A 16,505-nucleotide genomic window follows, 5' to 3' on the forward strand; every position below is an offset into this window, starting at 1 on the left:
GTTCTGTGGCATAGCAAGATGATTTCTGTACCATAGATCTGCAGAGTAAACTATAATATACTCTAAAGATATTTAAGCCAAGAGTAGAATGGGAAGCATGGTATAGCATCCTTAGGAGTGGTATGGTGTCAGGGAGGAACCTTGAATGGCTGCCACCTACCCATCTTTAATTGAGCTGGGATCCCACCAACCAGATATAGAATCAAGGGCTCTTATTTTTTTAACTGGAAATCTGGTTTGTCTTTTGGGTATGCATGCCCAGTTTTGGTGGTAAAGAGTTTTCCACAGGACTCATAGGGTAGGAAAGATCCAGCTATTTATATCCATACTTTGAGCTTGTGTGTGTGTGTGTGTGTGTGTGTGTGTGTGTGTGTGTGTGTGTGTGTGTGTGTGTGTGTATGTATGAGAGAGAGAGAGAGAGAGAATGAATGAGAGAATGAGAATCAGAAAAGGATACAAGTAACATTTGCCCATAACCAGAAATAAGCATCTCGTTGGAGAATCCTACATTCTCTTTTAAGCTCATTCAGTAGTCACATGTGTGATCTTTTACAAGTTTTTTCTTCAGTTTTTAAAAATAATGATAATAATAATAATAGAAAGCAGAGAGTACACTAGAGTTAATTTTAAAATGTTACAGATAATTCATAGAAAAAGCCCAGCAGGGAAGTCCTAGTAAATTACCTTATTTTGCTAAGTTAAAAAAAAAAAAAAGCTTACAGAATCATTATCCTAAATCTTGCCCTTTTGAGATTAAATGTCTTTCAGTATGTGTATTATAACCTCTACTTCTGGTCACATTTCTTTCTGTCTTACCTACTCACCTTGGGGCAAGTCCTGTTTGGAAATCCTCTTGGAAATCTGCTTGGATTTTAAAGTTTATAATGGGTAAAACTAAGCGAGTTGTATTTTAAAGTTTTGAAGATTGTCAAGTTATGGTGCAGAAAATCACAGAAACACCTTTCTATCTGTAGACTCAGCTTCAATGGTCTATATGACACTGTTGTGTGTTCATTAGGTTTCCAAGTTTAATGTGAAGGTTGAAGCCTCATAAAATAACCTTCTTCCCTTTGATGTAATGTTTAAATGAATTTTTTAAAAACTATTTCATTGGGTGTAGCTTGAGTTGAAAGTGTGAGCTTATGGCAGATATCACGCCATGCACCCCTGAATCACTGTTTTGATGGCATGTTGGTACACCATTTAAAGTGTCATGACAAAACTTTAATCAACCTAAGACCTATTTGGGAGCAGTGACATGAATCAGCTTGAAGGTCAGAATGTCACAGAGAGAGCTTTCAAGTGTTCAGTGAGATGACTGGAATTCCAGGATCTGACCTGTGTCTTGATCTCTGATCGTATCTTACACCGTCCAGATCCTGATGCTAGGCAGAAATCCGGGGATAGCCTGGAAGTATACACTTCCCAAGGGCATGAATGGAACTTTGCTGGCATCCAAAAGACACACCCACGTCTGGAAAACAGTCCAGTCCGGCTGCTCCGTCTCCTGCGGTGGAGGTGAGGTAGACCATGTCCTAATTCCATCTTCTAAATCTCTGCTTAAAGCAGGCTTTGCTGTTATTTATTTTTTTCCACTTCAGGCCTCTACTAATTGTACAGTCTAAATGACCATCAGTAATAAATGTCTTCTGTGGGAAATATCACTATAAAACAAAATGTTATTGTACTATTTGAACTTTCTTCCCCCTGTGGAAGAAACTGGTTTTTAACAAATTCAAGTCATTCACACCAAAGCTCAAAACTCATATCTGAAACTTATAGGAGAAAACATAAAACACATTTATATTTACTTATACTTATTTATAAATGTAAACACACATAAGACATACATATATTTTTATTTAAACATTTTTTATTATCTCCATTTATTTATTGGATAGAGACAGCCAGAAATTGATCAGAAGTGGGGAGAGAGAAAGAGAGAGACATCTGCAGCACTGATTTACCACTTGCAAAGCTTTCCCCCTGCAGGTGGGGACCGGGTGCTCGAACCTGGGTCTTTGTGCATTGTACCGTGTGCGCTCAATCAGGTGCATCACCGCCAGGCCCCATATATATATATAGTGAAATGGGTCAAATTTAAGGAGTAATCATAATGGAGAAAAAAAAAAACAATAGTCATGTTCTCATGAAGGACAAGGCAGGCATTTCACATAGATCCCAAAATGTCATCTCTGTGTGTTTTTGTCCCACTTGTAATTCAGGAAAAAGAGTGAAAATTCATAAATGGATCCTTGCAAGCATGCTCAAACTTAGAGCACCTGAGGATGCAGATCTCCCATTGTGTCCATCCACTGGAAAATGGGGGGAGTATCTTAGAACTAGAGACATAGATAACAAATATATACAATGAAATTCCTTTTTTAAAATGTGATGCTGGGGAATGAACCCAGGACCTCACACATGCACAGTACCAGTGCTAAGTAACCTCTCTGGACCAAGTTTTCATTCTTCAATGATAGAGAGAGGGAAATGGATGAGCTGAGACATCACAGCACCACTCCATGAGCTACGGATCTCCCTCTGGTGTTGCTGATCATCATCCCATGTGGTGCCAGGACTCAAGTCCATGGTCTCATGTAAGATAATGCATGTACTCTATTGGGTGAGCTAATTCCCTATCCAGGAAATGAAATTCTTATGTCATAAGGCCTAGGTGCTCATGTTAAGTAATGAAATATAAGGACATATGTCTTAAAGAAATAATTTTTAAAAATCATCTATTTTTATTAATAGTCTTAAAGACAATATGCTATGCAGGAGAAAAATAATCTCCCATTAAACCTTTAATAAGCAATAGTCAGCATGAATATTTTGGTTCATTTTTTTAAATTTTCTTATACAGAAGTAAAGGTATTTGATTTACTTAAGACACATGCTGCAAGTATCATCCTACATATATATATATATATATATATATATATTTATTTATTTATTTATTTTATTTATTTATTCCCTTTTGTTGCCCTTGTTTTATTGTTGTAGTTATTATTATTGTCATTGTTGGATAGGACAGAGAGTAATGGAGAGATGAGGGGAAGACAGAGGGGGAGAGAAAGATAGAGACCTGCAGACCTGCTTTACTGCCTGTGAAGCGACTCCCCTGCAGGTGGGGAGCCTGGGCTCGAACCGGGATCCTTGTGCCAGTCCTTGCACTTTGCACCATGTGCACTTAACCCACTGCACTACAGCCTGACTCCCTTTTTTTTTTTTTTTTTTTTTTTTTACAGAACTGAAACCATGCTATAGACATATTTTATGCTCTACTCTTTTCACTAAGCCTTAAAGCTTGTGCAGTTTTTTTGTATATCGAATGTTCTTTGAGAACATTTGCAGTGACTTCCTGGTTCTGGGAAGAGCACCCTTTCTTGGGGAAGAGAGAGATTTGATCCATTCTCCATTTTGAGTCAATAAATCCAAGCAATGGGAGAATGTTAGAAGAAGCAAGCTGTGGATGCCACCTCCCATCCACCTTTAGTTAGCACTCTCTTCACCTGACTCACAGACTGTGGTGTGTTCTAAGTGGGTGAGAAAAGTCCAGATGAGTAAATTCTCTGGAAGTAAGCACTTAACTTTAGGGAACTTCAGTGTGGGTTTGGCAAGTGTCTCCTAAAAACACACCTATTTCTACCAAATCATTAGAGGGCAAGTCATTTTTCATTATTTCTCAGATTCCATTTTAAAGGACAACATCCTGTAAATATAAACAGGAAACAATTCAAAGAACAGGCAACATTCCTACTTGGGGAACTGACAAATAAAATTATTCACACACAAAAAGTGTGCCTCTGATAAAGATTCTGAAATGAACACTGAAAGCAAGGCAGTGGAAAACCTCTAAAGCAAAAAGAATCCTAGTTCTAATCCTAGTTAGAATCCAGGTATAAATACATACTCAGTAAAGTCAATTTCTTATCTGTATAGGCATCTTAAACTTATGGAGAGAAACACATACTTCACGGAAAAGCAGAGTTCCCACACATTCACCAGTGGTTTTTCTATGAAGAATACTTTCCCTTAGATATTTGCAGTGTTATTTAAGGCTTGTGGGATGTTCCCTGTTTTCAAAAGGCTGTATTTGTGGTCCAGGAGGTGGTGCAGTGGCTAAGGCACTAGACTCTCAAGCATGAGGTCCTGAGTTCAACCCCTGGCAGCACATGTACCAGAGTGATGTCTGGTTCTTTCTCTCTCTCCCCTATCTTTCTCATAAATAAATAAACAAAATCTTTTAAAAAAAAAAAAAGGCTGTATTTATCATTTTATCCTTCTGTCATTCTAGAATTCACAGCAGTACTGAAAACATAGGAGCTACATGTTAAAATTATTAAAATATTAAAAATATTTTGGGAAAGTGGGATTCAAAATATCAGGACCCAGACAAAACAGACTGAGAAACCAACTTGAATAGGCTATCTGTAATTTTTGCTTTGTAACTTCTCATGTCTTCTCAGGTGTCATAATTACAAAAGCCATTTGCTTCCAAGACCAAACTATTCAAGTCAATTCCTCATTCTGCAATGTAAGAACCAAGCCAGCAACCTCACCCAAAATATGCAACACTTTCTCCTGCCCTGCCTAGTAAGTTATCTGGAAATGCATTTTTGGTGATATTTGTATATGCCTACCTGCTTGTCATATTAGCCAATTAAAACTCATTAATCATGTGTCTGATTAAAAGGGTTTGAAAGATTGCCTCACATCCCCATCCACTTATATATCAAAGAAAACTAGAGGAAGAAAGTTGATGACTGAGACTAACATGTATAACTAACATGTATAACACACACACACACACACACACACACACACACACACAGCTTTAGAACTTCATTTGGCTTTGGCTATGCACACCTAACTTGGGGATTTTATAAAAGCATAAATCTGTCTTCCTTTTGTTAACTTTGCAGATAGACTCTTCTCTAAACCAAATCAGTTCCTTAAATAACACAGAATCCTCTATTAGTTAAATTTATATGTGGTCAGCGTGCTTGACTTTTATAGAGCTGTCCAAGAATTTTAAAATCATAATACTATGTAGACCATGAAACCTCAAATGCAAATTACACAGTAGCAAGATGCAAAATAAAAAGAAAAGTGCAGACCAAGTGGTAACCCCACTTCTGATGATGGCCCTCTATGGGGAGTTCAGTGGGTTTGTTTAGGGGATTGATTTTAGCCACACCATTGTTTGAACACTAATTTTAAGTAATCCTCCCAAGCAAATGGAGTCTCTTGTGTGCTTTATCTTGTGCCAAATGTTTTTATATAGAATTGATGGAGTTTCTTCTAAAGCAACATTCTGTTCACTCATGTTTCATATCATTTTAAAGAAGTAGTGTTTGCTTTTGGAGTGACACAATTGCATTACACAGTATTCTTATATACATACATCCTCTCCCCGCCCCTTGTAAATAGTGCATCTGTTGTAAGCATTTGGGGCTGGCTACACTGTTCACTCAACTCCATGTACTCAACTGTCAGCTTAGTTTTGCTCTTAAAACCTGTGACCAGTTAAACACAAAGAAGTAGAAGAAAACTGGGAGGACTTGTGAATTTTCCACTTTTACTAGAAATTTATCTGGTTCTAAAAAATATCCAGTGACTCTAAGATGTGATGGCCAGGTAGGCATATTGGTTCTAGCGGAATAACCTCCTGTTTGGAGTATGTGTCTATGTGGGAACTACAGTATATTGCCATGGGAAGCTGGTGTTTCCTTATTTTAATCTACTACCAATCAAAGAAAGGATCTTTCTTCTCTCTCTTTTCTAATTTGCCACCAGGACTATTGCTCGGACTTGGTGCCTATACAATAACTCTACCATTTCTCAGTAGATAATTTTTTCCTCTGATAGAGACAGAGAGGAAAGGGGAAGTGAGGGGGAGAGAAAGACACCAGCAGCACTGGTTACTGCTCTTAAAGTTTCCCCTCTGCCTGTGGAAACTGAGTGCTAAGGATTTTTTTTTTTTTTTTTTTTTTGGTTTTTTTTGTTTGTTTGTTTCATCCAGGGTTATCACTGGGGCATGGTGCCTGCAGTACTAATCCACTGCTCCTGGTGGTTATCTTTCCAGTTTTTTTGTTTGTTTGTTTTGTTTTGTTTTGTTTGTATTGGATAGGACAGAGATAAATTGAGGGGGGAGGTGGAGTAGAGAGGCAGAGAGAAAGGGCGACAGGCAGACAATGCTTCACCATTTGTGAAGTGACTCCTCTGCAGGTGGAGAGCCAGGGGCTTGAACAGGAATCCTTAGGAGGTCCTCGCACATTGTACTATGTGCACTTAAACCCAGTGTGCCACTGCCCAACCCCCTTGGGTGCTAGATCTTTAATGCATCACGATGTGTGCTCTACCAGGTGTGCTACTGCCTGGCCCAGGATTTCTCAGGGACTGTTCTTCCCCAGGGATATACTGGAAGAGCTTAAACTACAAGGCCACTAAAATTATAAGGACAGTAACTGGGGGAATGGTTCAGCTGGTTAAACCATCAGACTTGCATGCTTAAGATTCCTGGTTTAATCCCCAGCATCAAATATACTAGAGTGGTGCTCTTATTTCTCTTTCTTTGTCTCACATGTAATACATAAAAGGAATCTCTTTATAAAAAAACAATTTTAAGGAAAAGGAATTCATCTACATCTTACTCCATTTTTGCCATGTGATATTTACTGTCTGCCAGCTCTGAACTGAGAAGTGGGATATGGAGATGAATAGCTTGTAATTCCTGCTATCAAGAACCACAGCCAAACAAAAGACATATGTAAAAAAAAAGTCATTACAATGCCATGAGAGATAGCCTCTAAAATGTTATGTATAAAAATCAGTGTGAGATAAAATGGACAGCATGAATGAGCGATTGAGGTGTGTAGCAGCTGACAGGAGATGAAGCAAATGGAGAGTGAGCCCAGGGCCCCAAACCATGTATGTGACGCAAAATGTCTACTTGTATTGGGTTCCTTCTATAGTACATTTATTTATTTATTTGCCACCAAGATTATCACTGGGGCTCGGTGCCAGCACTATGAATCCATGGCTGCTGGTGACCATTTTTTTTTTTTTTTATTTCTACTTGACTTTTATTTGACAGAACAGAGGGAAATTGAGAAGGGAAGGTGAGATAGAAAAGAGAGAGAGGAAGATAGAAACCTGCAGGCCTGCTTCACTACTCATAAAGCATCCTCCCTACAGGTGGGGGGTGGGGGCTTGAACTCAGATCCTTGCACATGATGATATGTGCACTTAACCGAATGCACCATCACCACCCCCTTTTTATAGTATTTTTACAACCTTATAAATTGTTTCAGAAGGGAAAGAAACCCAAATTTGGTAGATGAAAATGGCATCTCAATAAACAAATGCAGAAACTAATAATTTTGACATATATGTTTCTTTTTATATTATAAGATAGGAAGGAGTATACAAATACAAGGACTTTATATCATGGATTATGCAGTGTTTTACACTACAGGTGATTCTCAAATGCATTCACTAAAATCTCTGGACTAAAAAATTAATTTGACATGTCAGGCTTGTAGGAAAAAACAAACAAACAAACAAAAAGAACTAGGAAAGGTGATACAAATGCAAAAATGTAACAAAGTTTATTGGTTGTAATGTTTTATTTCTTAAGATGGGTCTTATGATTTGTCTGAACCAAGGTCAATTTCACATTGCTGTTCTGGTTCAAGTGTTTTAACAATCATCTCTGGTACATTTTTTTTTAAATAGTAGGTCTTCAAATCATACAACTTAAGTTAACCAGAAGTAGTTGTTGAAAAGTATTAGTAGTCTGGATCAGTCTTTGGCTAGCTATACAATATGAAAGATATCAAGTTACTCTGAGAAGAAAAAGAAAAAAGAAAAAAAAGACAATCTTTTAAATGAAGAACATGAAGTTATTTCTTTAACCCAGCAGTGAATTTTAAGACTGGCCAGGAAAATCAGTGGGCAACTGCCTGCTGGGAATTGTTCTCTGTGAGACCTCCTCTGAACATGTCCCTCTCTTTTGTTCATGTACACACACACACACACACACACACACACACACACACACACACACACACACACCTCTCTAGTCGGTTTTCTACTGTGCTTTGCATTAATGTCTATTGCAGCAATTACCAGAAAGCTTTGTCTTCACATATCTTACCTTTTCATTGTACAGCAGACTCCCTAGTGGAAATACCACACCTTTCATTTATTCTTCAGCCATAATGCCTAGGGGAGTTTCAGGTGCAAAAGTAAGATTTTTTTTGTTGTTTTTTTTAAAAATTAGATGAGCAAATGAATTGTTCAGATTTCTGAAGGGCATGTATTTCTTCCCCCCGGATCTACTTCTATGGTAGACTCCCTCTATCTAGCTCATGTTTTGTTGGTATCTATAAAAAAAGTAAAAATAAAGAAATCAACATTGGGTTGGGGTTTTTTATATATTAAAAAAGGGGGATAGTAGTGGTGCACCCTGTAAATCACAGGTTTCAATGTGTGAGAGCCTGGATTCAAACCCCTTCTCCTTTCTCCCCCATCCCTGTCCCCACCTGCAGGACAGGGAGGGGGGAAAGGTCCTTCAGCAGTGAAGCAAGGTCTACAAGTGTCTCTCTTTCTCTCCCTCCCCTCTGAATGTCTCTCTCTCCCCAATAAAATAAAAATCAATAAAGATTTTTAAATTAAGTTAAAACATAATTAGTAGGACTCACCTTACTGGTTGTGATGTCCCAAAGTCTCCACTTGATTGGAAACAATTCTGTTTTTCGCTGCAAGTTGGAAGCCAGGTGAATGGAGCATGTGCAGCAAGTCTTGTGCAGGGGGCCAGCAGAGTCGGAAGATCCAGTGTGTCCAGAAGAAATCCTTCCAGAAGGAGGAACCGGTGCTGCATTCTCTCTGCCCAGTGAGCACACCCACGCAGATCCGAGTGTGCAGCAACCACGCTTGCCCTCCGACATGGAGCCTGGGTCCCTGGTCACAGGTAATTAAGAGCAATTTGAGTCACTGGTCTTGTTTCCCATGGAGAGAGAAGGTGGCATCTCTGCTCCTTCTTGGCAATTACACTGAGTTAATAAGGGAGAGCATTTCAACCATACAGTATTTTTAGGGGTTCTTCTATGACCTGAAGTTTGCAAACCCTTGCCCAACATCTTAGAAATCTCTTTACAAGTCCAGAAATTAAACAGAAGAATAAGCAGTAGGAATGTAAAAAAAATATATATAGAAATTAAGAGTATGGAGCCACTTAGACCAGGCTAATGACACAACTAAGGAGGATTTGAGTGCTGGAGGAATGGCAGACAAAAGTGACTACTGAATTCTCTGAAGCAACTGGGAAAAAAAAAAATGAAGCATTAGAAGGATATTGAACTTCTGCCTTGGTGATGGTGAAAACATAGAATTAGGAAAATATAAAGAAGGATTAGGTATAAGATTTGCTATTGTCCCAGATTACTAATGAAAGGCATGGAATTCTAAAACCAGAAGAGGTGTAGAGTGACCCATCTATTGTTTATAACTGGGGTAGAGGTACCCCTAAGGGGACAGTTGGCAATACCTGGAGGCAATTTGATTGTCACACTTTGTGGGGAGGGGGGGAGTGGTTCTGCCCAGATGGAAGTGACTTCTGCAGAGATGAACATCCTCCAATTCACAGGACAGCTACCCCAAAGATTATCTGACCCAAACTGTACCTGGATTGAGAACTCTGCTTTGTGGTAGCCTAGCCTTTTCCTTTCTTTTTTAATCTTTTTTTTATTATCTTTATTTATTTATTGGATAGAGGCAACCAGAAATTGAGAGGGGAGGGGGAGATAGAGAGGGAGAGAGACAAAGAGACACCTGCAGCCCTACTTCACCACTCATGAAGCTTTCCCTCTGCAGGTGGGGGCAAGAGGCTCGAATCTGGGTCCTTGTGCACTTTAACATGTTCACTCAACCAGGTGCGCCACCACCTGGCCCCTAGCCTAGCCTTTTTCTAAACTATATGTGGCAAGCCAGTTTTAGGGAGTGAGAGGCAGGGGGTTGGGGGGAGGCCTGTGTGTTCCTTCATCACTTAAACAAGGAAGCCAGGTAGCACTCCCTGAACAAATGTCTGCCCTGCTTTGCTTTAGGTCACATTATATCCTAGAAGGTATTGACATATGACAGTTGAGCAACTTGTACCATCTCCATCAGAGGTCAGACTTAGGCTTTTGTTTTTCTGTGTTTTATTTATTTATTTATAAAAAGGAAACACTGACAAAACCAAAGGATAAGAGGGGTACAACTCCACACAATTCCCACCACCAAAACTCCATATCCCATCCCCTCCCTTGATAATTTTCCAATTCTTTAACGCTCTGGGAGTATGGACCCAAAATATAACTAAAATAGGCATTTGTTTTTTATGCAGCTCTAGGGGATGAGCCCAGAACCTCATGGATGTGAGGCAATTACTACGTCACTGCTTCCATTTTATTATTGTTATTGCTATTATCATTATTCTATATTTATTTGTATAGAGAGAAAGGGATAAGGGCTTAGTAGACAGGCACCAAAGCACAGCTCCACCATCCATGGAGTTCCCATGGTGCTCCCATGTGGTTCCAGGGCTCAGACCCAGGTCCTCATACAAAGGAAAGTGAGCACCTGCTAAGCCATCTTCTACTCCCAAGTCTTTTGTTTTGTAAACAGTAGAACATTATGTTAAGGAAACAATGGTCTAGAAGTGGGAAAAATATCATTTTGAATGATTTAAGTGAAGGAATATGTCGATTTATAATAAAAGGTAAATCTGTGGCCAGGTGGTGGTGCACATGGTTGAGGGCACATGTTAGTGTGTAAGGACCCCTGGGTTCAAGTCCTTGGGCGCCACCTGCAGGAGTAAAACGTAAAACTTCATTAAGTGGTAAAGCAGGGCTGCAGGTGTCTCAGTTTTCTTCTTTCTTCTTTTATTTTTTTTCCTTTTTGGATAGGACAGAGAGAAATTGAAAGAGGGCAGGAAGATAGAGAGGGAGAGAGAAAGACACCTGCAAACCTGTTTTACCACTTATAAAGTGATGACCAACTTCCAACCCACCCCCACCCCGCGCAGTTGGGAAGCTGGGAACTCGAACCAGATCCTTGTGTGGGTCCTTGCACTTGGTACTAAGTGTGCTTAACCTAGTGCACCACCATCCAACCCTGTTTCTCTCCCTCTCTATTTTCCCCGTCTTCTCAATTTCTGGCTGTCTGTATCCATAAATAAGTAAAGGTAATAAAAAAAATAAAAAGGGAGCCGGGTGGTAGCACAACAGGGTAAGCGCACGTGGCGCAAAGCACAAGGACCGACTTAAGGATCCCAGTTTGAGCCCCCGGCTCCCCACCTGTAGGGAAGTCTCTTCACAGGAGGTGAAGCAGGTCTACAAGTGTCTATCTTTCTCTCCCCCTCTCTGTCTTCCCCTCCTCTCTCCATTTCTCTCTGTCCTGTCCAACAACGACGACATCAGTAACAACAACAAGAAAACAACAAGGGCAACAAAAGGGAATAAATGAATAAATATTAAAAAAATAAAAGGTAGATCTCATAGCAAAGGGGGAAAATCTAATTAGTATACAGTGTTGAATCCAGTCTCTTTCTGAAGGAGTTTTAATTTACAAAAAGATAATGCAAAAGACTGTTTTAGCCAACTAAGTAACATGGCTGAAGGAAATGTAGGGCTGGGGGATTTCTAGTGGAGCCTAATGAAATGGGAATTTGCTTTAGTTCAGTGTTTAAATTTTGTATGGGGATATTTTGAGAAGATGATTTTTCTTGGTTCAGTAAAATCTTTTGTTTTGAGAACTTGCTCGTGACTAACATGAAAGTAGTCCTTCAGAATGGTCACTATAACCCATTCTTCTATTAGATACCATGCCTTTGAGAAACAATTTAAAATTTCCACCATTCTAAAAAAAAAAACCAAAAAAAATAAAATGAGAATTAGAGACTGCAGAAATAGCTCACCAGGTAGAGTTCCACACCTTGCTGTGTATACAGTGCAGGTTGAGCCCCAGCACCGTATGGGAGAATCACAGCAGCACTGGGAGAAACTCTGGTGTCATGGTATCTCTCTCCTTTTCTCTTTGTGCCTCTATCTGAGTTGAAAGAAAGAAAGAAAGAAAGAAAGAAAGAAAGAAAGAAAGAAAGAAAGAAAGAGAGAGAGAAAGAAAATGCGGCATGTGAGTCCATGACTCCATTATAGAGTGCATGACTTACCATCCTTGAGACCCTGAATTCCACCCCTGCCACCACATGGGAGCACCAAAGATGGTATTGAAGTGGTCTGCCTTAGTTCTGTCTATTGTCTTTTTTTTTTTTTTTGTATTTTTATTTATTTTCATTATTGGTTAGAGAAAAATTTAGGGGACATGGGGAGATAGAGAAAGTGAAAGAGGAAGATACCTGCAGCCCTGCTTCGCCACTTGTGACGCTTTCCCCCTGCAGGTGGGGCCCAGGGGCTTGAACCCAGATCCTTGCACACTATAATGTGTCCACTTAACCAGGTGCACCACTGCCTAGCCCCCTTCTCTCTTTCTATAAGTTTATATAATTTTAAAAGTGGATCAAGAAGACTACTTGGTAGCACTGCACATGTGTAAAAGCCACAGGTCAGTACCACATTAAAATTAATCATGTAGAAATTTTGAATGTGAATGAGTGATGTCTGGTGGTATTTCTCTTTGGTCTGGCCGCAAATAACTCTATGCTCATGCACTACCACTAGGCAGATGATTGATCTTGGTTAAATGGCTGAGTTCTAATTCTCAGATGTCTCTTCTGTAACATAATAGCAATAACTTTGTGGGGGCTTACTGGTTTGTGTGAAATGAGTTCTGATATAAGGTTCTAATATAAGATAAAGGTCTTATCGTAGGGGAGGCACTAATGTCCTTTGCTGATGTAATTTTCAAATTATGATGTCATTATATGTCCTGTTCCTGTAAGAATGTGAAGAATGAGAATTCATATAGGTCCTCTGAGCAGGCTTGTAGCTGTGCTCAGATGCTTTAATATTGAGCCAAATCAAGAGGGGCCCACATGTCCGCAGGCCCTTAAGCAAAAATGTGAAAGCCACAGAGGGGACATGGGCCTTGGGCCCAAGTCTTTTTAAGTGTGTAGCCAGTTTGCAACTACTCAAGTGAAAGCAAGAAAATGATTGGTTCTTGAAATTATCTCAAAGAATTTTAGTAAAACACAAAGTTAAGGGGCCTAGTGGTAACATGTCTGGTTAAACACTCACATTATAGAATGCAAGGACCTGGGTTCAAGCCCCTGGTCCACACTGCAGGGGGAAAGCCTTGAGACTGGTGAAGCAGGTCTGCAGGTCTCTCTGTCTCTCTCTTCTCAGTTTCTTTCTGTTTCTATCCAATAATAAATATGTAAAAATTTTAAAGATCTGAGCATAAAAGTGATTCCCCCAACACATATGTTTGAAGTTTACCTTTTAGTCTTATCTTAATCAATCTTAATTATCTTTATTGGGGGGCTTAGTAGCTTAAAGTATAGTTATTGACACACAGAGACAGTTTTTCATCTTTGAGTTATAGGTGTCTGCAAAATGTACATAACCCCAACTAAGGTTAATTTCTTCCCAGTAGTTAGCATCATGCTTAGTCTAGAGAAGGCAGGAGTTGGGATCAAAAATAGATAAACTTATCTCATTCTTATTAATACCATAGTCTTCAGCTGATTACATATCCTTTTGCTTTTATAGAGCTATTAATAATCTTTTGGCCAAGTGCCATTTATTCCTTTTATTTATTTTTTTCCACATAATAATACAATCTCCACTAGGTCCTCTGTCACCCTTTTCTTCTACTTTTAAAAGCCAAGTGCCATTTTACAGATGGTTAATATACAAGTTAATACACAGATTGTTAATATACAGAAGTCAGTGACATTCCTTTATGCAAACACTAAGCCAGAAGAAGAAATCCAGAAATCAGTCCCATTTACTAGTGTAAAACAACACAAAACCAAGAAAATCTAGGAATAAACCTAACAAAAAAGTGAAAGGCTTCTATACTAAAAACTGTGAGTCACTAAGGAAATAGAAAGGCACTGAAGTGGAAAAATATCCATGTTCATGGATTAGAAGAATTAACATCAACAAAATGACAGTACTACCTAGAGTCTTATACAAATTTAATGCAATCTCCATCAAAATTCACCCGGTTTTTTAAAAAGAATACAACATAAGCTGAAAACATTTACTTTGAGCCAGAAAATACCTAGAATCACCAAAGCAATCTTAAGAAAAAAGAACGGACCTGAAGGCATTACACTTTATAATATGAAGGCATTTCATATTATAGAATCATTGTAATAAAAATTGGAACAAAAATAGACACACTGACTAGTGGAAGAGAATTGAGAGCCCAGAAATAAGCCCCCATACCTATGGACATCTAATTTTTGACAAGGGAGTCCAAACTATGAAATGTAGAGAGACTCCATCAATACATGGTGTTGGGAAAACTGGATTGAAACATGAAGAAGAATGAAACTGAACCACTACATTTCACCACACACAAAAGTGAGTTCCAAATGGATCAAGGATTTATATGTTAGACTAGAAATTATCAAAAATTTGATGGAAAAGAGTTCTGCTATTAATTCCTCTAACTTTTATAAGCATCTCTAATGTTATGAGTCCAATTGCAAGGAAGACAAAAACAAAAATAAACCAATGAGACTACATCAAATTGAAAATCTTTTGCACAGCAAATGAAACTACCACCTAAACAAAGAAAATCCTTACAGAATGGGAGATCTTTTACATGCCATAAATCAAACAGAAGATTAATAACCAAAATACATAAAAAGCTTCAAAACTCAGGAAAAAATAAATCATATCCAAAAGTGGGGAGAGGATAAGAACAGAATATTTACCAAAGAAGAAATCCAAAAGTTCAACAGACAGAAAAAATGCTCCAAGTCAGTGATTATCTGAGAAATGGAAGTTAAAACAACAATGTGATACCACTTCACCCCTATGAGAATGTCATAACACCAGAAAGGATAGTAACAACAAATGTTGGAGAGGTTTGGGGGACAAAGGAACCCTCCTGCACTGCAGATGGGGTTGTCAATTGGTCCAGTCCTTGTGGAGAGCAGTCTGGAGAACTTTCATAAGACTAGAAATGGACCTACCCTATGACCCAGCAATTCCTCTCCTAGAGATCTGTCCTAAGGAATCACACACACACAGCCATCCAAAATGAAATGTGTATACCTATGTACATAGCAACACAATTTCTAGTAGCCCAAACTCAGAAGCAACCCAGATGTCCAACTGGACAGATGAGTGGCTGAGTAAGTTGCAGTAAATATACACAATGGACTATTATTCAGCTCTTAAGAATGATGAATTTACTTTCACCTCATCTTGGATGGAACTTGAAGAGATAATGTTAAGTAAGTAAAGCCAGAAAGAGAAGGATGAATATGGGATGATCCCAGTGATAGATAGTAGTTGAGAAATAAGGTCAGAAAGGGTAACATGATGCAGAACTTGACAGGGTTTGGTGTATCACACCAAAGTTAAAGACTCAAGGGGGGGGGGTGCTTTTTGGGTCCTAGTGTATGATGGTGGTGGAGGACTTAGTCTTTGGGTGAGAGTGTTTTGCAGAAAACAGAAATTTTACATATGTACCAATAACTGCATTTACTATAAATCATTAATACCTCCTTTAAAAATAATAATAAAAAGAAAACTATCATAAGCTTTTTCTAGAAGAAAGTTTTTTTAATTTTTTTTATTATCTTTATTTATTAGACAACCAGAAATTGAGAGGAGAGGGAGAGAGAGAGAGAGAGAGAGAGAGAGAGAGACCTGCAGTTCTGCTTCACCACTTGCAAAGCTTTCCCCTGCAGATGGGGACTGGGGACTCGAACTCAGGTCCTTGAGCATTGTAACATGCACTCAACAAGGTGCACCACCACCTGGCCCCATCTAGAAGGAAGCTTAAGGAGGTTCCATCATGATCCAAGAGTAAGGAGGATCTGTAGGCGTTGGACCCCCTCCATGTTTGTTCCTAAATCCAGGTCCCAGTTTCCTAGTCTCCACCACCACCAATAAATTCTCCCTGAGATGCAGGAGGGGAGATTGATTTATAGATCTACAAAATGAATATGCACTTTCCCCTTTTGCAACAACCAGTGTGACAGTATTTGATTTTGTCCCAAGTGGGATGAGAGCTTTTTTGGTCTACTGCTTAAGGCTCTATGCTTCCATGGTAGAGCCCTGCAGCTGCCTGAGGATTTTTATCTATAGGTTTCTTTGGCTGCTTCCTGTTTACCATAGGGACTGTTAGCCCTTTCATTCTTTTGTAAAAAGAAACTGCTCAAGTAAGGAGACATCTACATGGTGAGTAATCCAAATATAGTTTGTGAAGGTCTTATCTCTGATCCTGGATTTTAAACTCTTGAGTTACTGGGTGACTTTTCCTTAGAGAGGTTCTGGTATTTGATCACTTCTTAAGAGATCTTAGTATTTAAACTC

At 39.0% G+C, this 16,505-nt stretch overlaps 1 protein-coding gene and 1 long non-coding RNA gene across 6 annotated transcripts in view; one reads left to right on the top strand and one right to left on the bottom strand.

Annotated features, from left to right (window-relative positions):
- ADAMTS18 (ADAM metallopeptidase with thrombospondin type 1 motif 18) overlaps positions 1–16,505 on the top strand; it is a 213,898-nt gene that overhangs the window by 161,351 nt on the left and 36,042 nt on the right. For 4 of the 5 annotated variants that reach the window (XR_009548253.1, XM_060185133.1, XM_007516646.2 and 1 more), the window contains exons 17-19: positions 1,377–1,518; positions 4,473–4,599; positions 8,776–8,980. The exons of the other annotated variant lie outside the window; for it this stretch is intronic. Coding sequence is in view for 3 of the 4 variants with exons in the window: in XM_060185133.1 (XP_060041116.1) it covers positions 1,377–1,518; positions 4,473–4,599; positions 8,776–8,980 (474 nt within the window). In the remaining variant the exon portion in view is untranslated. The remainder of the gene's footprint in view (positions 1–1,376; positions 1,519–4,472; positions 4,600–8,775; positions 8,981–16,505) is intronic. 5 annotated transcript variants of the gene reach the window in all.
- Positions 7,633–8,823, bottom strand: LOC132536746 (uncharacterized). The gene is made up of 3 exons (XR_009548254.1): positions 8,712–8,823; positions 8,165–8,232; positions 7,633–7,853 (listed from the first exon to the last, which is right to left on the bottom strand). It is a non-coding gene; the product is annotated as an uncharacterized LOC132536746 (long non-coding RNA).

The sequence above is a fragment of the Erinaceus europaeus genome, chromosome 2 (genome assembly GCF_950295315.1).
Source record: "Erinaceus europaeus chromosome 2, mEriEur2.1, whole genome shotgun sequence".
NCBI lineage: Eukaryota > Metazoa > Chordata > Mammalia > Eulipotyphla > Erinaceidae > Erinaceus > Erinaceus europaeus.